This window comes from Anopheles nili, chromosome 3 (assembly GCF_943737925.1).
Source record: "Anopheles nili chromosome 3, idAnoNiliSN_F5_01, whole genome shotgun sequence".
NCBI lineage: Eukaryota > Metazoa > Arthropoda > Insecta > Diptera > Culicidae > Anopheles > Anopheles nili.
Window position 1 is genome coordinate 48,203,112 of NC_071292.1, and position 17,674 is coordinate 48,220,785.

Consider the following 17,674-nt stretch of genomic DNA (forward strand, 5'->3'; position numbering starts at 1 on the left):
AATTTCTGTTCCGAATATCATCGCTGCATCCTCGCTAATTACTGTACATGTTAAATTAGTGCTGAATCAACATATTGAAAACTGCTGTAAGATATATTAATTGGAGTGTGTTAAATATAAATTCTAATGGCTGACAGCGCTGGAGAATGGTGCCTCATCGAGAGCGACCCCGGCGTGTTTACAGAATTGATAAAAGATTTCGGTAAGTTAGGATGAGCGTCCAGTTCGTGTGTTTGGTAATTTCATATTCGAATTGTTTCCGAATTTTTAGGTGTGGATGGCGTACAGGTGGAAGAATTATGGAGCTTAGATGAGGATAGTTTCAAAGATTTAGAGTAAGTAATCGTAGTTATCCCTCAGATATAAGTTCTAACCTTTGGTTTTCCTGCAGGCCAGTTCATGGGCTTGTATTTTTATTCAAGTGGGTGAAGGACGATGAACCGGCAGGGTCTATTGTTCAAGATAGCCGCCTGGAGAAAATCTTTTTCGCTAAGCAAGTTATAAACAATGCATGCGCTACACAGGCAATTTTGAGCATTTTATTGAACGTCAGTCACACGGATATAAACCTGGGACCGACTTTATCCGATTTCAAGGAGTTTGTCGTCTCATTCGATGCCTACAACAAGGGTCTAGCTCTTAGTAATGCTAGCCAGATCCGTACCGTGCACAATTCATTCGCGCGGCAAACTTTATTTGAGCTGGACAACAAGAATGCGGCCAAGGAGGATGTATTTCATTTCGTCGGATACGTTCCTGTGGATGGGCGGCTGTATGAGCTGGACGGTTTGAAAGAAGGCCCGATCGATCTTGGTGCCGTGGGACCTGGTCAGGAATGGCTGAAAGTTGTTCGTCCAATAATTGAAAAGCGAATGCTTAAGTACAGCAAAGGAGAGATCCACTTCAATTTGATGGCAATCGTGTCTGATCGGCAACAAATCTACCAGCGCCAGATCGATCAGTTGCTGGCATCTGAGGATGTGGAAATGGAAACCGATTTGAAGCAAGAAGAAATTGGTCGATTGAGAATGTTGATGGAAGATGAAGCGGTCAAGCGTAAGCGGTATAAAACTGAAAACATCCGGCGTAAGCATAACTTCCTTCCGTTTATCGTCGAATTACTTAAAACACTGGCTCAAAGTGGCCAGTTGATGCCGCTATACGAAAAGGCAAAGCAGCGCGCTCTTGAACGAGAAGCTACGAAGTCGAAACAATCATAAGATGGTTGATTTCGGTTGAGCATTTAATTGAATAAAATTTTCTTTCTCTAGTTGCGATGAATCATACGATAAAATTTGTCCTGTTTGTGGGCAGTTTATGGAACGATATTTGAACCGTGTAGGCACTGATTTGACTGATTGTAAACTGAATAATTCGAACCAGTAATTCAATTCCAGTTACTGTATTAGATTTGTTGAAGTGCCTCCATTTTATGCACTCTAGCATGAAATGAAACAAGGCTGTTGTAAAAAAAGCAACACAAACTGAGGGATAGTGAGTGTTTAGTCAAAGTAAAGCCGTTACGATTAGGCATTCAGTGTGTTGTGTAAGAATTTTGAAGTATTGATTCTGTCACTATAAACTAGTTGCTGACAAAACTTTTTTTATGTTTATTGTGAAGTTGATAACCAAAACAAAGGCACGCATTTTATTTAACCTCAGTAAAACAAAATCAATTAACGTTGAAAATATAATAATGATATGATTAAAAATAAGTGAACCAGCCAAACAATATATTATAGATTGTGGCAAAGATGGCTGATGAACTAGCACATGATTATTCTGGATATTTCAAGGCGTCCAACTTGGATCAAGAGGTGAAACTAATAATTTGTTTGATGTTTGCCTTTTTTTTATTTATTTTTGGTTGCTATTTGATATATTTTATTGTTCATCATATTTCATTTCTTGTAGCTAAAACCAATAACGGTAGGCATAGATCGAATGATGCTTCGCTTGGAAGAGTTTGAAAATTTGCTTGAAATCGTGAAAGCTGAGTCTAGTGTCGCTTTACAACAAAATATTCCAAAAATGTTAGCCCTAAAACCGGAACTCGACAATCTATGTGACCGTGTCGCTAAGCTCGAGCAATTTGTAACGATGGTGAGCAAAAACTTAGATGCAGTGGAGAAGCAGGTGCAAATTGCAGAAGAAGAACTAGACATACCAGACAAAACGATAAACGTACTACTAAAATCGCTAAACATTTTCGGTAAACCGAAACAAACCGAGAGACTGACTAACAGAAATGCGAGCGGTGCCTATGAGCCAGTGGCCGTATTCAAAACGGAGCAATATTTTCGACCAAATGGGCCGGAGCAATCGATAAAGCAAATCAAACAAGAAGAGTCACCCACGGGAGACCACTGTGATACTGGGACACCCGAAAAATGAATTGTTAATTTAACGCAAGATAGATTGGAATCGTAATAAATTCGATGCATTACGGAATGGATTTAAAGGTAGTGGACCATTTTTTCATTTAGTATTCTAACTTGAAGCCCAAAATTAAATTTTAAACATATATATTTGGGCAAAAGCATAGTTCCAGGATTTGAATCGCCTTTTTTCATGACAGTCAACTAATGTCAAACGTCAGCGCTCCGTCGGGTGAAGAGGTCGAACGTGTAACTTTTGCATCTCGTTCTTTCTCTCAATTTCAAAGCACAAAACAAATATTGTTGTACTCGTGTGATGAGGGTAAGGTGGGAAAATTGCCATCAAAAAATTACACAGTATCAGCACACAACAAAAACAGTCTTTTACATAAAACAGAAATGAAATTTAAACTGAATGTTACCGTTTTGTTCATTGAACGAGTCAACATTTGAACGCGTTAATGGTTTGTGAAGTGAAACAGATGATTAGCTATTAGTGACCCGTGTTTTCGAAATAACACAAGAATTGGTCAATGGGCGATCTGCAGCGGTGGCACAACTGGCCAGATGGGTAATTAGAGTTACGGTGGTACATTAGATCCAGTGATAACACGCCTTTAGTGTGATAAGGTAGTACGACAAAAGTAATCCAAAGGAGCGGTTCCGTATATGTGTCGTTATCATATCGCACATCCGGCAAAGCAACGTATGTTTCCCAAAACCCCTTATATCGGTACCATATGTTATGCTTTATTTACCAACCTTAGAGAGCCGATCTTATTTTTACGATAAATTTCGAAACGTGGCATAGTACAGCTTGTTCATATTTTTCTTGTTTGTAAAGTGCTAACAGTTGATCTTTTATCGTTTCCATAGGAACGTTCTAACAAGAACACACGAGCCATATTCGTCTAACGCTACAGCTACTCTCACCGGAATGGTATATATTTCAGAAAATATCTTTAGTGCCAGCAGTCGATTTACAGCATTCCAATGAAATACCAATAAACCGTAGCATCATTAAAAACAAGGACTGTGCCATTTGCATCTGCCCAATCTATGCCAGATAAAAAGGTTCGCATTTAAAATTGGCTGAAGTATTAAAGTAATAGCTTGAGAAATAAAAATGGTTAACATCAAGTACGAACGGGTCAAACAAACAACAGACCAAGAAGGTGGACCAGATGAAGAAATAGAGCTCGAAACAAACCGCAGAGGAAGCGATGACCACCGACAGCAAGATGCGTTACACTCTCAGTACCACCAAAGCAAACACAACTATGCACACCATAATCAATATATCGTGGCTACGACGGCTGGATGTAATGGATACGCCGATGGTGACCAACGCAAATCGAAGAATGCATTCGCTAATCGCATTGTCGTCACGCTTGTGCTGATAATATGCTATTTTTCCCTGTCGATTGGTCTAACGTTTTACCAGCGTCAGCTGCTGCAGCATTTCAAGCTGCCACTGTTTGTGGTGTTATACCACCTGGTGATAAAGTTTCTGCTTTCGGTGGTGGTGCGCGCTGTGCTTCGGTGTGCCACGCGGAAACCGCGCATTTTGTTGGATTGGCGAACGTCTGTAAGGAAAATCCTCCCCACCGGGTTAGCCAGTGGCATCGATATTAGTTTCTCCAACTGGGGTCTTGAGCTCGTCAAAATTTCACTGTATGTAATTGCCTGAAACGTGTGATGATGCCAGAAGTTTGTTGATTATCTGATTTTTGTTTCTTATTTTTTCAGATACACGATGACCAAATCTACTACGATTGTTTTTATTTTAATATTCGCCATATTACTTAAGCTGGAGAAAAAGGTAGTTACTTTTCCGTTTTCACGAAAATCATCTTGTTTACTTCGTCATCTTACTTAACTTTACTTACTTAAACTCTTGCATTCTAGAGTTGGTCCCTGGGAGCGATCGTCATCATGATTTCCGGAGGTCTATTTATGTTTACGTACAAATCAACACAGTTTGATGCACTCGGATTTTCGTTTCTGCTGTTCGCATCACTTTCAAGTGGCATTCGCTGGACGTTTGCTCAGCTGATTATGCAAAAGTCCAAGCTCGGTTTACATAATCCTATCGATATGATATTCCATATGCAACCGTGGATGATATTGTCCGTGTTGCCATTTACTATCGGGTTTGAAGGTGCGTGCCCTGATAGCAACATGCTAAGGAAGGCTGATGGATGTATTTGTAATGAGTTATGCTTTCTCTATTTTTTCCGCTTACAATTGCTGCAGGACAAAAGCTTATCGAAGGATATAGTCTGGTGCAACAATTGCCATCGAGTGTCGTAGTCGACGTTTGGTTAAAGATTTCCTTCGGTGCATTCATTGCGTTCGCGATGGAAGTGAGCGAATTCATGGTTCTCACCAACACGTCTAGTCTGACCTTGTCAGTTGCTGGCATTTTCAAGGTAAGTTTGAATTTGTTACAAAGATACAGGATTTTACTTTACAGTTCTATGTGTTTATTTCTGTTACCTCGAATGCAAATTATATTTTGTAAAATTAACAAATATTAATGAAGAATGTTATGCTTTCTTGTAAGTGCCCGATGATACCTTGGGTAAACGCATTTTAAACGTGCTCTGTTCGATTGGTAGATCATTTTCCTTCTTGCCCAGACGGTTCGACGGCGGGAGCAACTTCGGCGCGCAATCCACGTATGCTGATGTCGTAAACAATTTCCTCAATTTTCTTTACGTCATACTTTAGCGCATCGAATCGTTTACGGAGCGAATCGTTTTTGAGATTCAGCAGCCGGAAGCCCGAGTTGAGATCGGCAACAAACTTTGAAATCGTTAGTGGCTTTTCGTAGTCTCCCAAAATGACAGAGTTAACGGCATAGCGACTCTAAAGGGATGTAAAATAAGACAATAAGAACGCTGTGCGATGTTAAGGATTCGTATTACGTACCAATTCCGAGGCAAGCTGCAGTATACCCACAAGATAGTCCTCAATGTCCAAATGGAATCTTTCATTTTGTGTTACGGAAACTAAAAAACGTTACATTAGAAGTCGGTAACATTTGAGTTGGGAATAGAATTGCTTCGCATTAGACTTACGCCCTAGAATTTCGGCCGCCGTGTCACGAGTGACAAGAAATCCCTTCTCGAGGTAAATGGTAAGAGCAATCAGGAAAACAATTCGCTGTGTCATGTAATGCCAGTGGTCGTGGTACCGATAGTATTGCCCTAAGGGGATGAGTGCGGCCAGTTTTGCGTATCCATCGCGGCATGTGTCGAAGAATTGCCGTGCCTTGGCACAGGCAGCTGGAACATCTGCAATACTGCTGTGTATGATTTGCAATGCAATTGCCGCTTCCTTTGCCGCTTGGTCGATGTCCCGAACAATGTCGCGGATTTCCTACCGATTAAAAGCATAGTAAACGAACATGCCGGTATCGCTCTGCTTCGAAATAACTGTGTTGTTGAAAATACGATTTGTTACTTACGGTACGCAATTCCTGTTCTTTTACCAGATAATCGTTGAAACTATCAAAAATATGCTTCACGTTGTTCTGCATGATTGTGCGTTTGTTTAAAAAATGCGAAATAGTGTTTTAGCGCTAACAATGCCTCGTTCTGCTGCTCGTATCGAAGTATCGTTTACGTGTTGACAAGCGGCACGGGAAACCTTCGTAAGCGCGTTTGACGTTTCCCATGCTTAGCAGGCGTGCGAATGAGATAGCCGTTTTTGTTATCTACTTCTTATAGTTCGACTAAAACAATTGCGTGGATGACGTTACTGGTTATGGGGAATTCTGAATGTTAATGTACAATTGCACTTAAAAAAAGGTTTGATGTTATTTTTAATCGTTTGTTTTCTTTCTGGCTTCTACAGGAAATTTGCCAACTCGTACTAGCCGTGAAGCTGAACGATGAACATCTCAGTATTGTCAATGTGCTCGGTCTGGTAATGTGCTTGGGTGGCATATGTTGCCATGTGGTGCATAAATTCCTAACGTACCGCGAGGAAACCACCAAGACTTCCTCGCTAGCTTCTCTGGACAAGCCCGGTGCATACATCGAGGATCACGAGGATGAAGATGACGAAGCGCACCCGGTCGGGGGACTAGTGACTACGACTTCCAAGAATGGTGCTCCAAAGTTTGGCAATGGAGCCACTACGGGTAGCAGTGGAGTTCGCTTCAAAAGTGGACAGTATCGGCCACTATTGATCAACGAGGCCCGGGATGCAAGCGACTCCGATCATCTAGTGGTAGAGAACCGGAACTATTTGTCGGATGACAGCGATCAGGAAGAAGGCGGTACGCAGGATGTGCTGTTCGATATACTTAAGCGTCGTGAGCGATAGTCATTCCAACGTTCATGCGTGCATTCCTTTCCCCCGATGGCAACCGCCACGAAAAACATACCCATAAGCTCGGGGTATTGTTGTTGATATAAATATTGTGCGTTTTAGTTGTTATTTGTTATAGTTTACCCTATGCTTTAATTGGAACAGTTAGCGTTGGATTGTTATGACCCACAGCTAATAGTAGTCGCTAAAAGACGGTAACAGCGCATATAGTATTCCAGTTGCCAGGAAAAGTACGAACTGGCAAGATGCTTTTCAAAAGATGCATTCCAGCGGTTAAACGATTGTTGCACCTTCAGTGAGTGTACATATACTTATTTTGTGCGCTTCATTCACGAGCACATTTTATTTTTTTTACTGCCATACTGAAAAAATAATACATCGTTTTTTTAAACATTCATTATTTGCGCTTGCGTAACGCCGAGGGCATTTTACGATCAACGACATGTGATGCTTTATTTAATGTTAGATATAATTAGTATTGCAATTAACAGTTCAATAACTGTACCAGCGTGCACGAGAAGGTGATTGACGATGCAACGCACAAGATTATTGAATGACTGATGTTCTGTGTTGAAACCTATCTCTAGCTAATAATGCAGTATCGAAATGCATTTTTATACTACTTACCCGTCGTACCTATGCTACGACCATACGTTGCGATATAAAACACGGAGCGTGTAAAGCTAATCTTCCCAAAAAGGGCCGAATTTACCGAAACAGTCAATAGGAGCAAGGGACCCCGCCGGATGTGTTAGTGTCGAGAGACCGTTATTATTTCATACACCGTAACACTACTTACCTCCGCTGCTGTACAACCAAAAAAAGATAGGAAAATTGTAAAAATATAGGAACCAGAAGAAGAAACAAAGAGGTCGTAACAATCATCATCAAGAAAGACTTAAATATCATGTATATTGGGATTTTATTTAGATGGTTTTTATTTTGTTATCCAACATTGCGTGATACTGTGCTCTTCGTATAAAAACGGTGTAATAGAGATGAATTTAATAATTTAATCGATATGCGTGTGTGTTTATGTGTGAGAAGAAAGAATAAAAAACATCTATATATGAGAAATGAAAACTCGCTTTTTTCTTTGTTGAAAATCAACGAAATAATTTGTCCAATCTTTTAAAAATGCTTCCTGAACAAACGAGCAAAAAAACAGAAAAGATTGTGTGCGGTCAAAATCATTCGTGTAATGGTACCTTAATCAAAAATATTCGTGAAATGGTACCCTAATAAAATAGTCTTGTAGTGGTACCCTAATCAAAACAAATCGTGTAGTGGTACCTTATTCAAAACAAATCGTGTAATGGTACCCTAATCGGAAAATATCGTGTAGTGGTACCCTAATCGGAAAATATCGTGTAGTGGTACCCTAATAAAAAATAATACGTGTAGTGGTACCCTAATCAGAAAATATCGTGTAGTGGTACCTTAATCAAAAACAAATCGTGTATTGGCACCCTAATCAAAAACAAGTCGTGTATTGGCACCCTAATAAAAACAAATCGTGTACCGGTACCTTAATCAAAACAAATCGTGTATTGGTACCCTAATCAAAACAATTCGTGTAGTGGTACCCTAATGAGAATCTGTCGTGTACCGGTACCTTAATCGAACCGATCGTGCAGCCTCCCTGCACTCATGAACTCCTGTTACAATTGCTTTTTGCGGGCACATTTTAGCTCGTTGAAAAAGTCATCGGTTCGGATCATGGCGGTTTTTTAGCAACAAAATCAGACTACGAAAAGGCTTCCGCGGGGTGATTTTTTCGCTCTCGCGCTAGTGAAAAACGTGATTTCGTGCGTCAGTAGAGATAAAAAGAAGCGGATGAACGGAGAAAAGCCGTGTTGAAGAGCTTGGATGGTTTTTGGAAGGGTTAATGTTCCTGGGCAGCTAAGGACTCGTTTTTTTTTCAATAATCTTAAAATTATCATCTGAAAGTGAGCCTGCCTTTTTTTTTCGAATTCATGCTAGAAAAACATGATAATTTTCGCGATTTCTTCAACAGAAGTACTATCTTCAAAAAGGACAAAGAAGTTAAGAGGAGTCAAATCAAGTAACAAATAGTAAACTTTCTTTCAGAACCTTCCTCCCCGGGATGTTATCAATCGTATCATTCATCCTTTATTCGACTATATTTCCTTTTTCTTTCTCTTCAACATGCAACATAAAAATAAAAGGTTAAAGACAGATACACACGCGCGCGTATTTGCGACGAATTTTTGTCATACTTTATTGCATCCGACTACTCCAATCGGTCGGATTTAGATTTTGGTTTTTCCTTCCCGTTGCAATAACATCCATTCGGAGTTTTTGTTTGTTTTCTTACTTGGATCCTATACCTAATATATATGTTTTGCTGTTTGTTTTTTCGCCCTCCACTTTCTCCTACGCCTTGCTCATTTCTCCTCCGCTCGATCACCGAAACGGGATTTGCGGGATGATATTCTTCGCGAATCCTTGCACCGTGTGTGGTGGCGTTTTTCCTGGCCCTTGGTTTGCGCACAACCGCTTCCTGCTTTCCCTGTGGCTTCGTTCTTCACATTTGGCCGGGATGGTGGGGTGGGAGAGATGATTTTACTCCCCTTTTTTTTTTTAATGATGTTTTCCTTTCCACCTCGCATCAAGGATCAGCGGCGACGCTTAACAGTTTACACCTACGGGTTTGTTACTGTAGCTAGGTTTTGTCAGGGTCTTTCTTTTTTCTTGCTGCTTTTCCCACCCACCCAGCCACCGGTGCCACCCTTCTCTCACTCGCGCATTTTCCTTTAATCCTTCTTTTTTCCTCGTACACTCGCGATCGCTAACAATCCCCGCCACGGCGTGGCTTACAGTACAGTGTTTTCTTCGCTGTTTTCTTTCCTTCCATTTTCCCCCGATTAACCTATATTCGTACAGTTGCGTGTGGGTGTGTGTGGGCGTGGGAGGGTGTGTTTTTCTTTTACTGCTTACGTCTATGCTACAACATTTACTTCGGGCATTCTTACATGCAACACGGGACCGACGACTAATCGCCACGGAATCGCGTTCCTTCGCGAGATCAGGGGGTGGTTTTTGTATGTGTGTGTACGTGTGTGTATGCCCTAATGATCGCTTTCCCCCCCTTTTCAGTAAAGGGCAAGTTCTTTCGCCGAAGATCGCTACTACGCAACACCTAGTGGAGTAACATTTTGTCCCAAAGAAAAGGACGAGAATTTGGAACGTTTGTGTTGTCCTTTTTGGTTGTGTTTCATTGCCGCCTGTTTTCTTATCTTCATTTATCAACCCTATCCCAGCCCGTTCGTCAGCCAGTTCTTTCCCCAGTTCTGGTTTTGAATTGCCCTAGCAAAGGACCTGCCGAAAAAAACATCTGAAGCCATTGATCAAACGAATAGTGAACAAATATATTTATAAAAAGAAAGATAAAGACAGTTCTAAAATAGGCTTCTGAGGCAGCTGAGCCAGACCTGCTGGCGATTGTTTGGTTTGGAGCTGTTTTCAAATGCGTATATGGTTGAATTAAATTTTACTACTATTTTTTTTGTTTTTTGAAAACCAAACAAACTCTCTTTTTACTCTTTTTGCCAAAGGAACATAAGGCGCTTTTTGCATGCTTGATTTTCTTTAAAAAACAGGTCTAAAAACGATTCCAATTTACTAGCCCTTTTTTTAGCTTACAATTGCTCAGTTCATTCGTTTTGCTACTTCGCGCTCCATTCCATTTTGCAATCAGTTTTGTTTAAACCCATCCCAAACCTTACGATCGCTTCAATCGATCTCTCCTATTCTGCTGGTCATTTGTTACAGTTTAAGTGCGGGTTGCAGGTGTTGCTCTTCGAGTGGAAAGACATCGAATGGTAGAGTTCATGTTTTTTGATTTCATATCTCGTCCTTTTTCGCTCGATCTGCGATACAAAATCGCAACCGATAATAGTCGTCTAGTGTGATGGATTAACCGTTGGGTGCGATTTTGATTACACACGCGCCTAGGGTCAATATCTTCGTGAAGGGATTTCCGGCTCTGGCAAAACCAGCGGGCCAATCTTGTATAGGGAACGTTAGATGTAACACATATGTATATAAGTTTATATTTATATCTCTTGCTTGCTGCCTTGCCGTCGTGGTTTTGATTTGTTCAGCCTGTACGTTTTGCAGCTGATTTTGTCGATCGTACATTAGCTTTTTTTCGTACTTAGTTTCCCTTATTTGCGATGACTAACTGTTGACCAAAATTCGTGTTCACTTTTACTAACGTTCGAAATTAAAATACTGACTTCTGAGTACCTGCCTACGTTTTGATACGATATTCTGCTAGTACGTTCTATTGTGCTGTAGCTGTGCATGGGAAAAAGTCTTTCCTAATGTAGAGACAAAAAAACCCATTTTTATTTGATAAAAAAAACCATGGAAAGAACACGTTTCATTCAATCATGTTTGAGTTACGGGTTTTCAGCTACATTTCCCGGACTGGTACGCATGATTTTGCATCCGCAAGCCTTTCGCTACAATGCTACAGACACCACGTCGAATTGTTAATATGTTTTGATTTCCTTTTCGAGAGTCTTGTTTCTCTCCGTTGTGTGCGGTAAATGAAAACGACGAAACATTCTTACTTCACTTGTGTGTGTTTTTTTTTTCAACGAGAGAAAAGAGAAACCAAACCAACTTAGTACAAAAAGGGGATCAAAAGGAAGAGAACAAGAATGCAGAATCCATGGTTTTAGGCGGAAGGATTTTTCCAGGAGCCACTCAGTCGTTGGTTTTCGGTAAGGTATACGAGTAAAAACTGAAACCCTCGACCGGGCCGCGTCGCCCTCGTCTACAGCTGCTATTCGAGAGCTTAAGAGTAAATTGAGCTACATTTATGTACAGTACGGTAGTAGTTGTATAGAATAGTGAAGAATTGGTCCATAGTGTGGTTTTCTTTTCGCTTTTTAAAATGGTCGGAGATAACTTTTATCAAAACTTAACTCGAAACTATGGTTCAAAGTGCAGCAAGGATAAGGATTCATTCGGGAAAGGTTTGAAAAGAATAGGCAATCCACGTTGATATTGCTTTCATTGTAGCTTTAGAGGATGAGGAAAAGCCTACAAGTAAATGATCGTTACTCTTAACGAAAGAAACCAAGGAAAAAAATGCCCACCTACGATTGAGAAAGGTGATTAAGAGACAGATGCAGAAACAACAAGATGCTAGCGTAGTGTTTAATGAGCAGTGTACAGCTAAATTGGCAAAAGGAAGAGAAAACGAATAGCGTGTAAGTGGAACAAGTTAGTTTTTATAAATTCGTTCACTCAAAACCGCCCCATTAATCGAAACTCGATTGCGAAGGAACGTACACAGTAGGCGAGTAAAGCTGTCACAGATTTTCATTCTCACAGCATTTTCATTTCTCACACCGTTCTGTTTCCAAGGATACGGAATCGTGTCGGTTTCACTTACTTGGACTAACATTTCTTCTATTCTCGCTTCGAACAATATATGTGTGTGTCTGTGTGCGTGTGTGTATTTTTTAAGTTAATTTTTGCTGTTCTATGCACGTGTGTTTCGACTCACTTTTGCTAATTTGTTTCTTTGTCCGTTTGTTGTATGCTTTTTTTTTGTTTTCATGGTAGAAGAAATACAGTAAAAGTTTCCATTTTGTTTCTCTTCAAATATATCACTATGAAATCAAACCAATCGTATCAATCGGTGTATAGAATGGTACTAGAAAAGTTTTCCAATAATAGTTCCCCCAGGTGGGGAATGAAATATCCTCTTTTACCGTTTCTATTTTCTCATTGTTGGTTCAGGTTGTTTCACTTTTGCAATTGAGTTTTGATTATTTTCTTCATTTTCATCATGTGTTCTGTGTGTGTGTGTGTGGATGTGTGAGTTACAATTTGCTTACGAACTATGTCTCTTTTTCTACGGCTGGTTTATGTAAGTGTTAAGTTCGGTTCTTTTTACTTTTATTTTAGACAAGTTTTTCAGTTTTGCTCCGTTTTTTGCTATTTAACTTATGCTTTGCGGTACACGCTTATCGTGTAGTGTGTTTTCCTTTTATTTCACTTGCCTGTACTGTGCCTATAGGGGGGAGAAGGAGCGGGTTGTTCCTATTTTCTATATTCGAGGATGTAGACGGCGATTTTTTTCTTGAATTATGCTCAACGAGGGATTTCCATTCATTTTAAACATTAAACGTTGATACGGTACGGGCCGCAAGCCCGACTAAACGTGACTGTATTTCATTTCTCCTGCATGTTAACCACTCGATTGTTAACGTTTAATGCTTTTGTTTAGTTTTGTGTTTCGCTTGAATTTCTTTGTCCTATTTTCTGCTCTAATGCAAAACAGTTTGCTTTTTTGCATTCTTTTCATTTGGACTGATTACCCCACGTTTGTTTAGATCGGTTATTGCAAAGTGACATCGCATCTTCATTCGCCTCTTGATTCATGAAGAGATCCATTTCTAGTTGAAACAATTCGCCTCCCCTTGCGGTACACACAGCTGTTAGAGATAGAGTGTCAAAGTTTTGTAAAGATTCACAATGTTTCCATGGATCGTGTGGGTGCATCGCGTTGGTTTCGCCCCAGGTGGGCAGCAACCTTCGGGACCGATTGGAAAGAGAAGGGCATAAAGGACGTGCGCCAGTTCGATACCGGATCGTTGCGATGGCCCATCGTAGGGCCGCTGCGATCAGGCGATCAGGGTTCGAAAAATACATCTAAAACAGTTACCACTCACCATCGCTCGGTGTTTCACTATTATAACGTATGCGTCGTTTTAGTGTGTAAATTTAAGTTATCCGTTTGTTTTTTATCAGTGACTTCTGTCGCTATACCTTGACTATGGTTTTACATTTACGCTACAAATGTTTCCGCCAGCCCTTTTGCGTGTGCTCATTTTGTTTTTCGTAAGACGATTGGCGGGGGAAACAACAGGGAAGGGGATACCTTACATGTTAACGCCTTCTATCTGCGACCTGCGATACCACCAAACAAGCTCTCCGTTAACGTCTTTTTTGTTGCACTAAATTCACACATCAACACTAGTGTGGGTTGCGCGCAAAACGGGCAACATCTCTGGAAGAATTTTGAACAGATACCTTCGTAGGAAAAGGGATCCTTCAGGGCAGGGGAAGAAGATGATTTTTGATATCCTTTTCATGCGGTTTGTTAACTTTAATATTCACAAATAGATTTTCCTTCCACTAATCGAACAGAAGCTATAAAATGCCGTATCAAACAAAGATAGGATGGTGAGATTGAGAGAAAATCATAACAACTGATGCATGGAATTTATTACACCAACTTATCGCAATTTAAATTAAATAAATAATGCTATGCAAACACATTCGTTTGTTTCGCTAATCATTCGAATCATCTAGAGACGGGTTTGCTGTCTTGCTTTTTTCCTCTATTATCGTATTATTTCATGTTTGATGGGACCAAATCCTGCATTCGAATTGTGAAATGGTAGAAATATGCTGTTTTCTCTTTTGATATTTCTTTCAAACGGTGGTGAGGGGCAACATCCTGTTTGCTTTTCTACTTCTACAAAGTAAAAAGGTTTTACATTCAATCAGCTGTATGTGTTTTTGTCTAGATTGTGTTATTTGTCCCACCGTTAAATTCTTCGCTATTGTGCTAAATATGTGTTATATGCTTGTGACAGGTTCGCGTTTATGTAGATTTGTAAAAATAACAACCAAAAATCCATCTGCAATTTTTATATGTGTTTCGCATCTCCTGTCGTGCGAATATTCAGCCGTCCCGCATGCTATTACAATCTATTTTCATGTTGTTCTTGGGCTGGAACCAGCCAGCTTTCAAGCACTACGTGTTGTGTCTTCCATTTTCTTTTTCTTCTTCTTATACGCTTTTTCCTCTTTTCTAAGATTTTTTGCGCCTCCTCAGCGCAACATCTTCCACAGAAATGTCCCATACATTTCATCCCATTTTATTTTTTTTGGTTCAACTTACTCCACATCCTTCACGCTCGCGTTCGTCACATTCATACGACAAAGAGTACGAAGGAACAGGAGGTCCATTGTTCGGTTGTTAATTTGCAAAATAAACCAACAACACACACACATACACATTCGAGGATTACCAGCTCCTTCTGTCAAAAGGGAATATATGGTTCGTGCAATCGGTTAGATTAAGATACAGTATAATAACGCAATACAAAACGTGTTCCTTTTCGTCCCTATGGCAACGGGGTTGTTCGTTCCCATTGGGATCAAACCATGGTTCGTAAAAGCATGGCAGCATGCCATGGCACACTGTGTGGGCAACGATAGATAGAGCGATTTTGTTTTTCGATCGGTTCCCACCTCCGCTGGCTTGTTACACCGGATAACACCGGATAAGAACACCGGATGAGATAAGATCGATAGAGATGATGTGCTGATGTGTAATGGCCACCGCACCTTTGGCGTTAGTGATAGGGGGTAGTAAATGGGATGAATAAGCTCTCCAATTGTGGTTTTTTGTTGTTGCTTCCGGCGTGCTCCCGTGCTGGTAAACGCACGCTCCATTTTGAATCGCAGTGCACTTTCGGCCGTTTTGAAGCACCTCTTCTAACTAAGACAGGGATGTGGGAATTATATTTTGCCTACCACGTCTATCTCACGTCTGCTATTCGCCTCTGCCCTAGCCACTGCTTATATCTACTACATGCTACAACACCAATGCACACACTTATCAACGATTGTTTTTTTTGTCTGTTTTCAGTTGGTTTGCTACACCTACCCCCCCATATAATCTTCCTTTGTTTTGTGTTTTTTTTCATGTTCTACGATAAATCTTTGATTTTCTGATTCTGCCTAACGATACACTGCACTACATCGGTCTTTAGTTCTCGAATTCTCAGTTCTTGCTTCTAATGTTATGTTTTCATATCGTATGTGTTTTGTTTGCTTTTGTTTCTATGTTTGCTTTGCTTGTTTCTCCTGCTGGTTGGATGTTCAGTTCCGTTTACTACAAGTCGACATAGGCGGGAAGCATCGGTGGTAGGAATGAGCAAAAAGGTTTTTGTTTTCGTACGATTTTTCTTCTTCTTTTTCTTTCTTCTCCCTTTCTCATCTGCTTTCGTCCGTTTGTCTGCGTCTTTTGCAAATAGCAGCGCCCGAGATTGACCGCGTCTTTCGAATTTGCTTCTTTGTGACATTGCACGAATGTCCTCGCTGTTATTACGATGGCTATGCGGTGCTCCAGCAACGGCGTTGGAATGGAATTTTGCGAACAACGGTCCAGTAACAGCCCACGTGCTTTCGTGACTCACTTAGTGCCGCAGAGTCCCTGTGAATGGAATAAACAGATAAACCAATTAGATCACTAATTATTTCCCAATCCAGCGTCGGGGATGGCAGTGCATCCTGGAGACTGTTCTGCGAATGATTTACAGATGAATGGAGACTATAGCGTTTAACTGAGGCACAGTGGTTTGTAAGCTGTGAAGCTGGTAGGAGATGAAAGCGCAACGGCTTTCAAACGAATGGAAATCGAGCTTTCCCGTTGAGTCAATTATTCGCCCTTCACCTTATGCAAGGAAGCGCTTTTTTTGCTCTCTCTTAGATTTTTCAAGCAGGAAGTGATGCACGGTTCCTTCCCGATAGTGTGTGTCCCTTCTCTTTCTCTCTCTCTCTCTCAACTATTACTGCTGCACGTGAACCATGCACCGACGGGCTTACGTGGCATTACTTTTCCACATGGTCAGAAAATTGATTTGAGCTTGTTTTGCAGTTTTTATTTATATCCCATCCGGGCCCATGTCCGGTGCGCGCGCGTATGGAAAAGCACTTTTCCCCCCATTCGGGTGGTTTTTTGCAAAGGGGAAAACCCCATCTATCAAAGTTTCTCCAGGTGGGGTTTAAAAAGCAACAGGAAAACCAGAAACAAGAAGCACGAGACGAGCAAAAACAAAATCTCCATTTGCGAAACGGAACCGTGCGCCGTTGGTGCTGCTGCTGCTGCTGGTTCACGAGCTCAAGCATTCTGATGTATTTCCCAGGGCAACTAACACGGGAACGGACACGGGGTTGGCCCCGTAGGGTTTCACCCCACGCTGCCAATATGGATGGAAGGTAATATTTCGCAATCGCAATCTGCAGAGCTTCAGTGGACTCGTCGGAACGGTTCAGAGCAAAGAGAGAAAGAGAGAGAAAGAGAAAAAAAGGTGGAAAATGAAGCAGGAAGCGGTTTATCCCCTCACCATCCCTAGCTGCTAATATTCGACGTGATAGCGATGGCGCAAACGGGGCAGATGGAAAAGCGAGCTCTGAATAGGAGGGCGATTTACCTTCGCGAAGAGAGGGCAAGGCAAGAACAGGTGGACCAGAAGCCACAGATATTTACCCAGAGACACGGACGGATGGGAGAGCTGGCCGATATACCTCGCTTTTCCCGGGGGCGGTTTAGTGTGTTCCCTTGAAGAAGGGGGCATAAAGCTTCCGCAAACGTGGGGCGTATTGAATGATAAAGTGCAGCCAAGGAACGGGAAAAGGATGTGCCAGGAAGCGGCTGAGGCAGGACATTTGCACAACGCAGTGCTGGAGAAGCGGTGAAGCACGTCGTTATAAAGGTGAACCTGTGTGCAGGTTGCAATAGCGTCCAGATCTCGAGAACGACATTCATGCTACCGGTGGTGGTGTGCCAAGCCAAGGTTGGGTCATGGATTTCGATCGGAACCGCATCCTCCGAAGCACCATAAATCAAACGGGACGTCAGAGAACAGCGTCCTGTTTCGGGATGCTGCTGCAGCAGACGTTGCCACCGAATGTGCGCCCGAGAGACGACCGAACGGACCGGTTGGATTCGAGATTGGTTTCGCGATTGGGTTCGGGTGATTTTGGTGGCTTATGCGAAACTAATGGGACCCAGCTTCACCGGGTCTTAATGGGGGTCAATCGGTTTACGTACGTTGGAAGCAAATGCGTATGATAATACATGCACACATCCTTGCTATCGATGTGGGAGCTAA

General features: G+C 41.4%; 5 protein-coding genes across 5 annotated transcripts in view; 3 read left to right on the top strand and 2 right to left on the bottom strand.

Moving 5' to 3' along the window:
- The first annotated feature begins 126 nt into the window (after positions 1-126).
- Positions 127-1,286, top strand: LOC128723709 (ubiquitin carboxyl-terminal hydrolase isozyme L5). Its single transcript, XM_053817474.1, has 3 exons — positions 127-202; positions 272-335; positions 392-1,286. The coding sequence occupies exons 1-3, from the start codon at positions 127-129 to the stop codon at positions 1,218-1,220; spliced, it is 969 nt and encodes a 322-aa protein (XP_053673449.1). The 3' UTR covers positions 1,221-1,286.
- A 468-nt stretch (positions 1,287-1,754) lies between these two features.
- LOC128725962 (biogenesis of lysosome-related organelles complex 1 subunit 4) lies at positions 1,755-2,436 on the top strand. The gene is made up of 2 exons (XM_053819735.1): positions 1,755-1,817; positions 1,915-2,436. The coding sequence occupies exons 1-2, from the start codon at positions 1,755-1,757 to the stop codon at positions 2,392-2,394; spliced, it is 543 nt and encodes a 180-aa protein (XP_053675710.1). The 3' UTR covers positions 2,395-2,436.
- A 1,068-nt stretch (positions 2,437-3,504) lies between these two features.
- Positions 3,505-6,766, top strand: LOC128723512 (solute carrier family 35 member C2). Its single transcript, XM_053817265.1, has 5 exons — positions 3,505-4,052; positions 4,128-4,200; positions 4,287-4,539; positions 4,635-4,810; positions 6,240-6,766. Exons 1-5 carry the CDS (start codon positions 3,505-3,507, stop codon positions 6,711-6,713), a joined length of 1,524 nt encoding a protein of 507 aa, XP_053673240.1. The 3' UTR covers positions 6,714-6,766.
- LOC128723513 (translin) lies at positions 4,942-5,957 on the bottom strand. Its single transcript, XM_053817267.1, has 4 exons — positions 5,851-5,957; positions 5,462-5,762; positions 5,313-5,392; positions 4,942-5,249 (listed from the first exon to the last, which is right to left on the bottom strand). Exons 1-4 carry the CDS (start codon positions 5,920-5,922, stop codon positions 5,001-5,003), a joined length of 702 nt encoding a protein of 233 aa, XP_053673242.1. The 5' UTR covers positions 5,923-5,957; the 3' UTR covers positions 4,942-5,000.
- A 7,189-nt stretch (positions 6,767-13,955) lies between the features above and the next one.
- Positions 13,956-17,674, bottom strand: part of LOC128724475 (uncharacterized) — a 137,633-nt gene continuing 133,914 nt past the window's right edge. Inside the window, exon 9 of the mRNA XM_053818199.1 lies at positions 13,956-15,993. Within this exon, the coding sequence (XP_053674174.1) occupies positions 15,977-15,993 (17 nt within the window). The 3' untranslated portion in view covers positions 13,956-15,976. The remainder of the gene's footprint in view (positions 15,994-17,674) is intronic.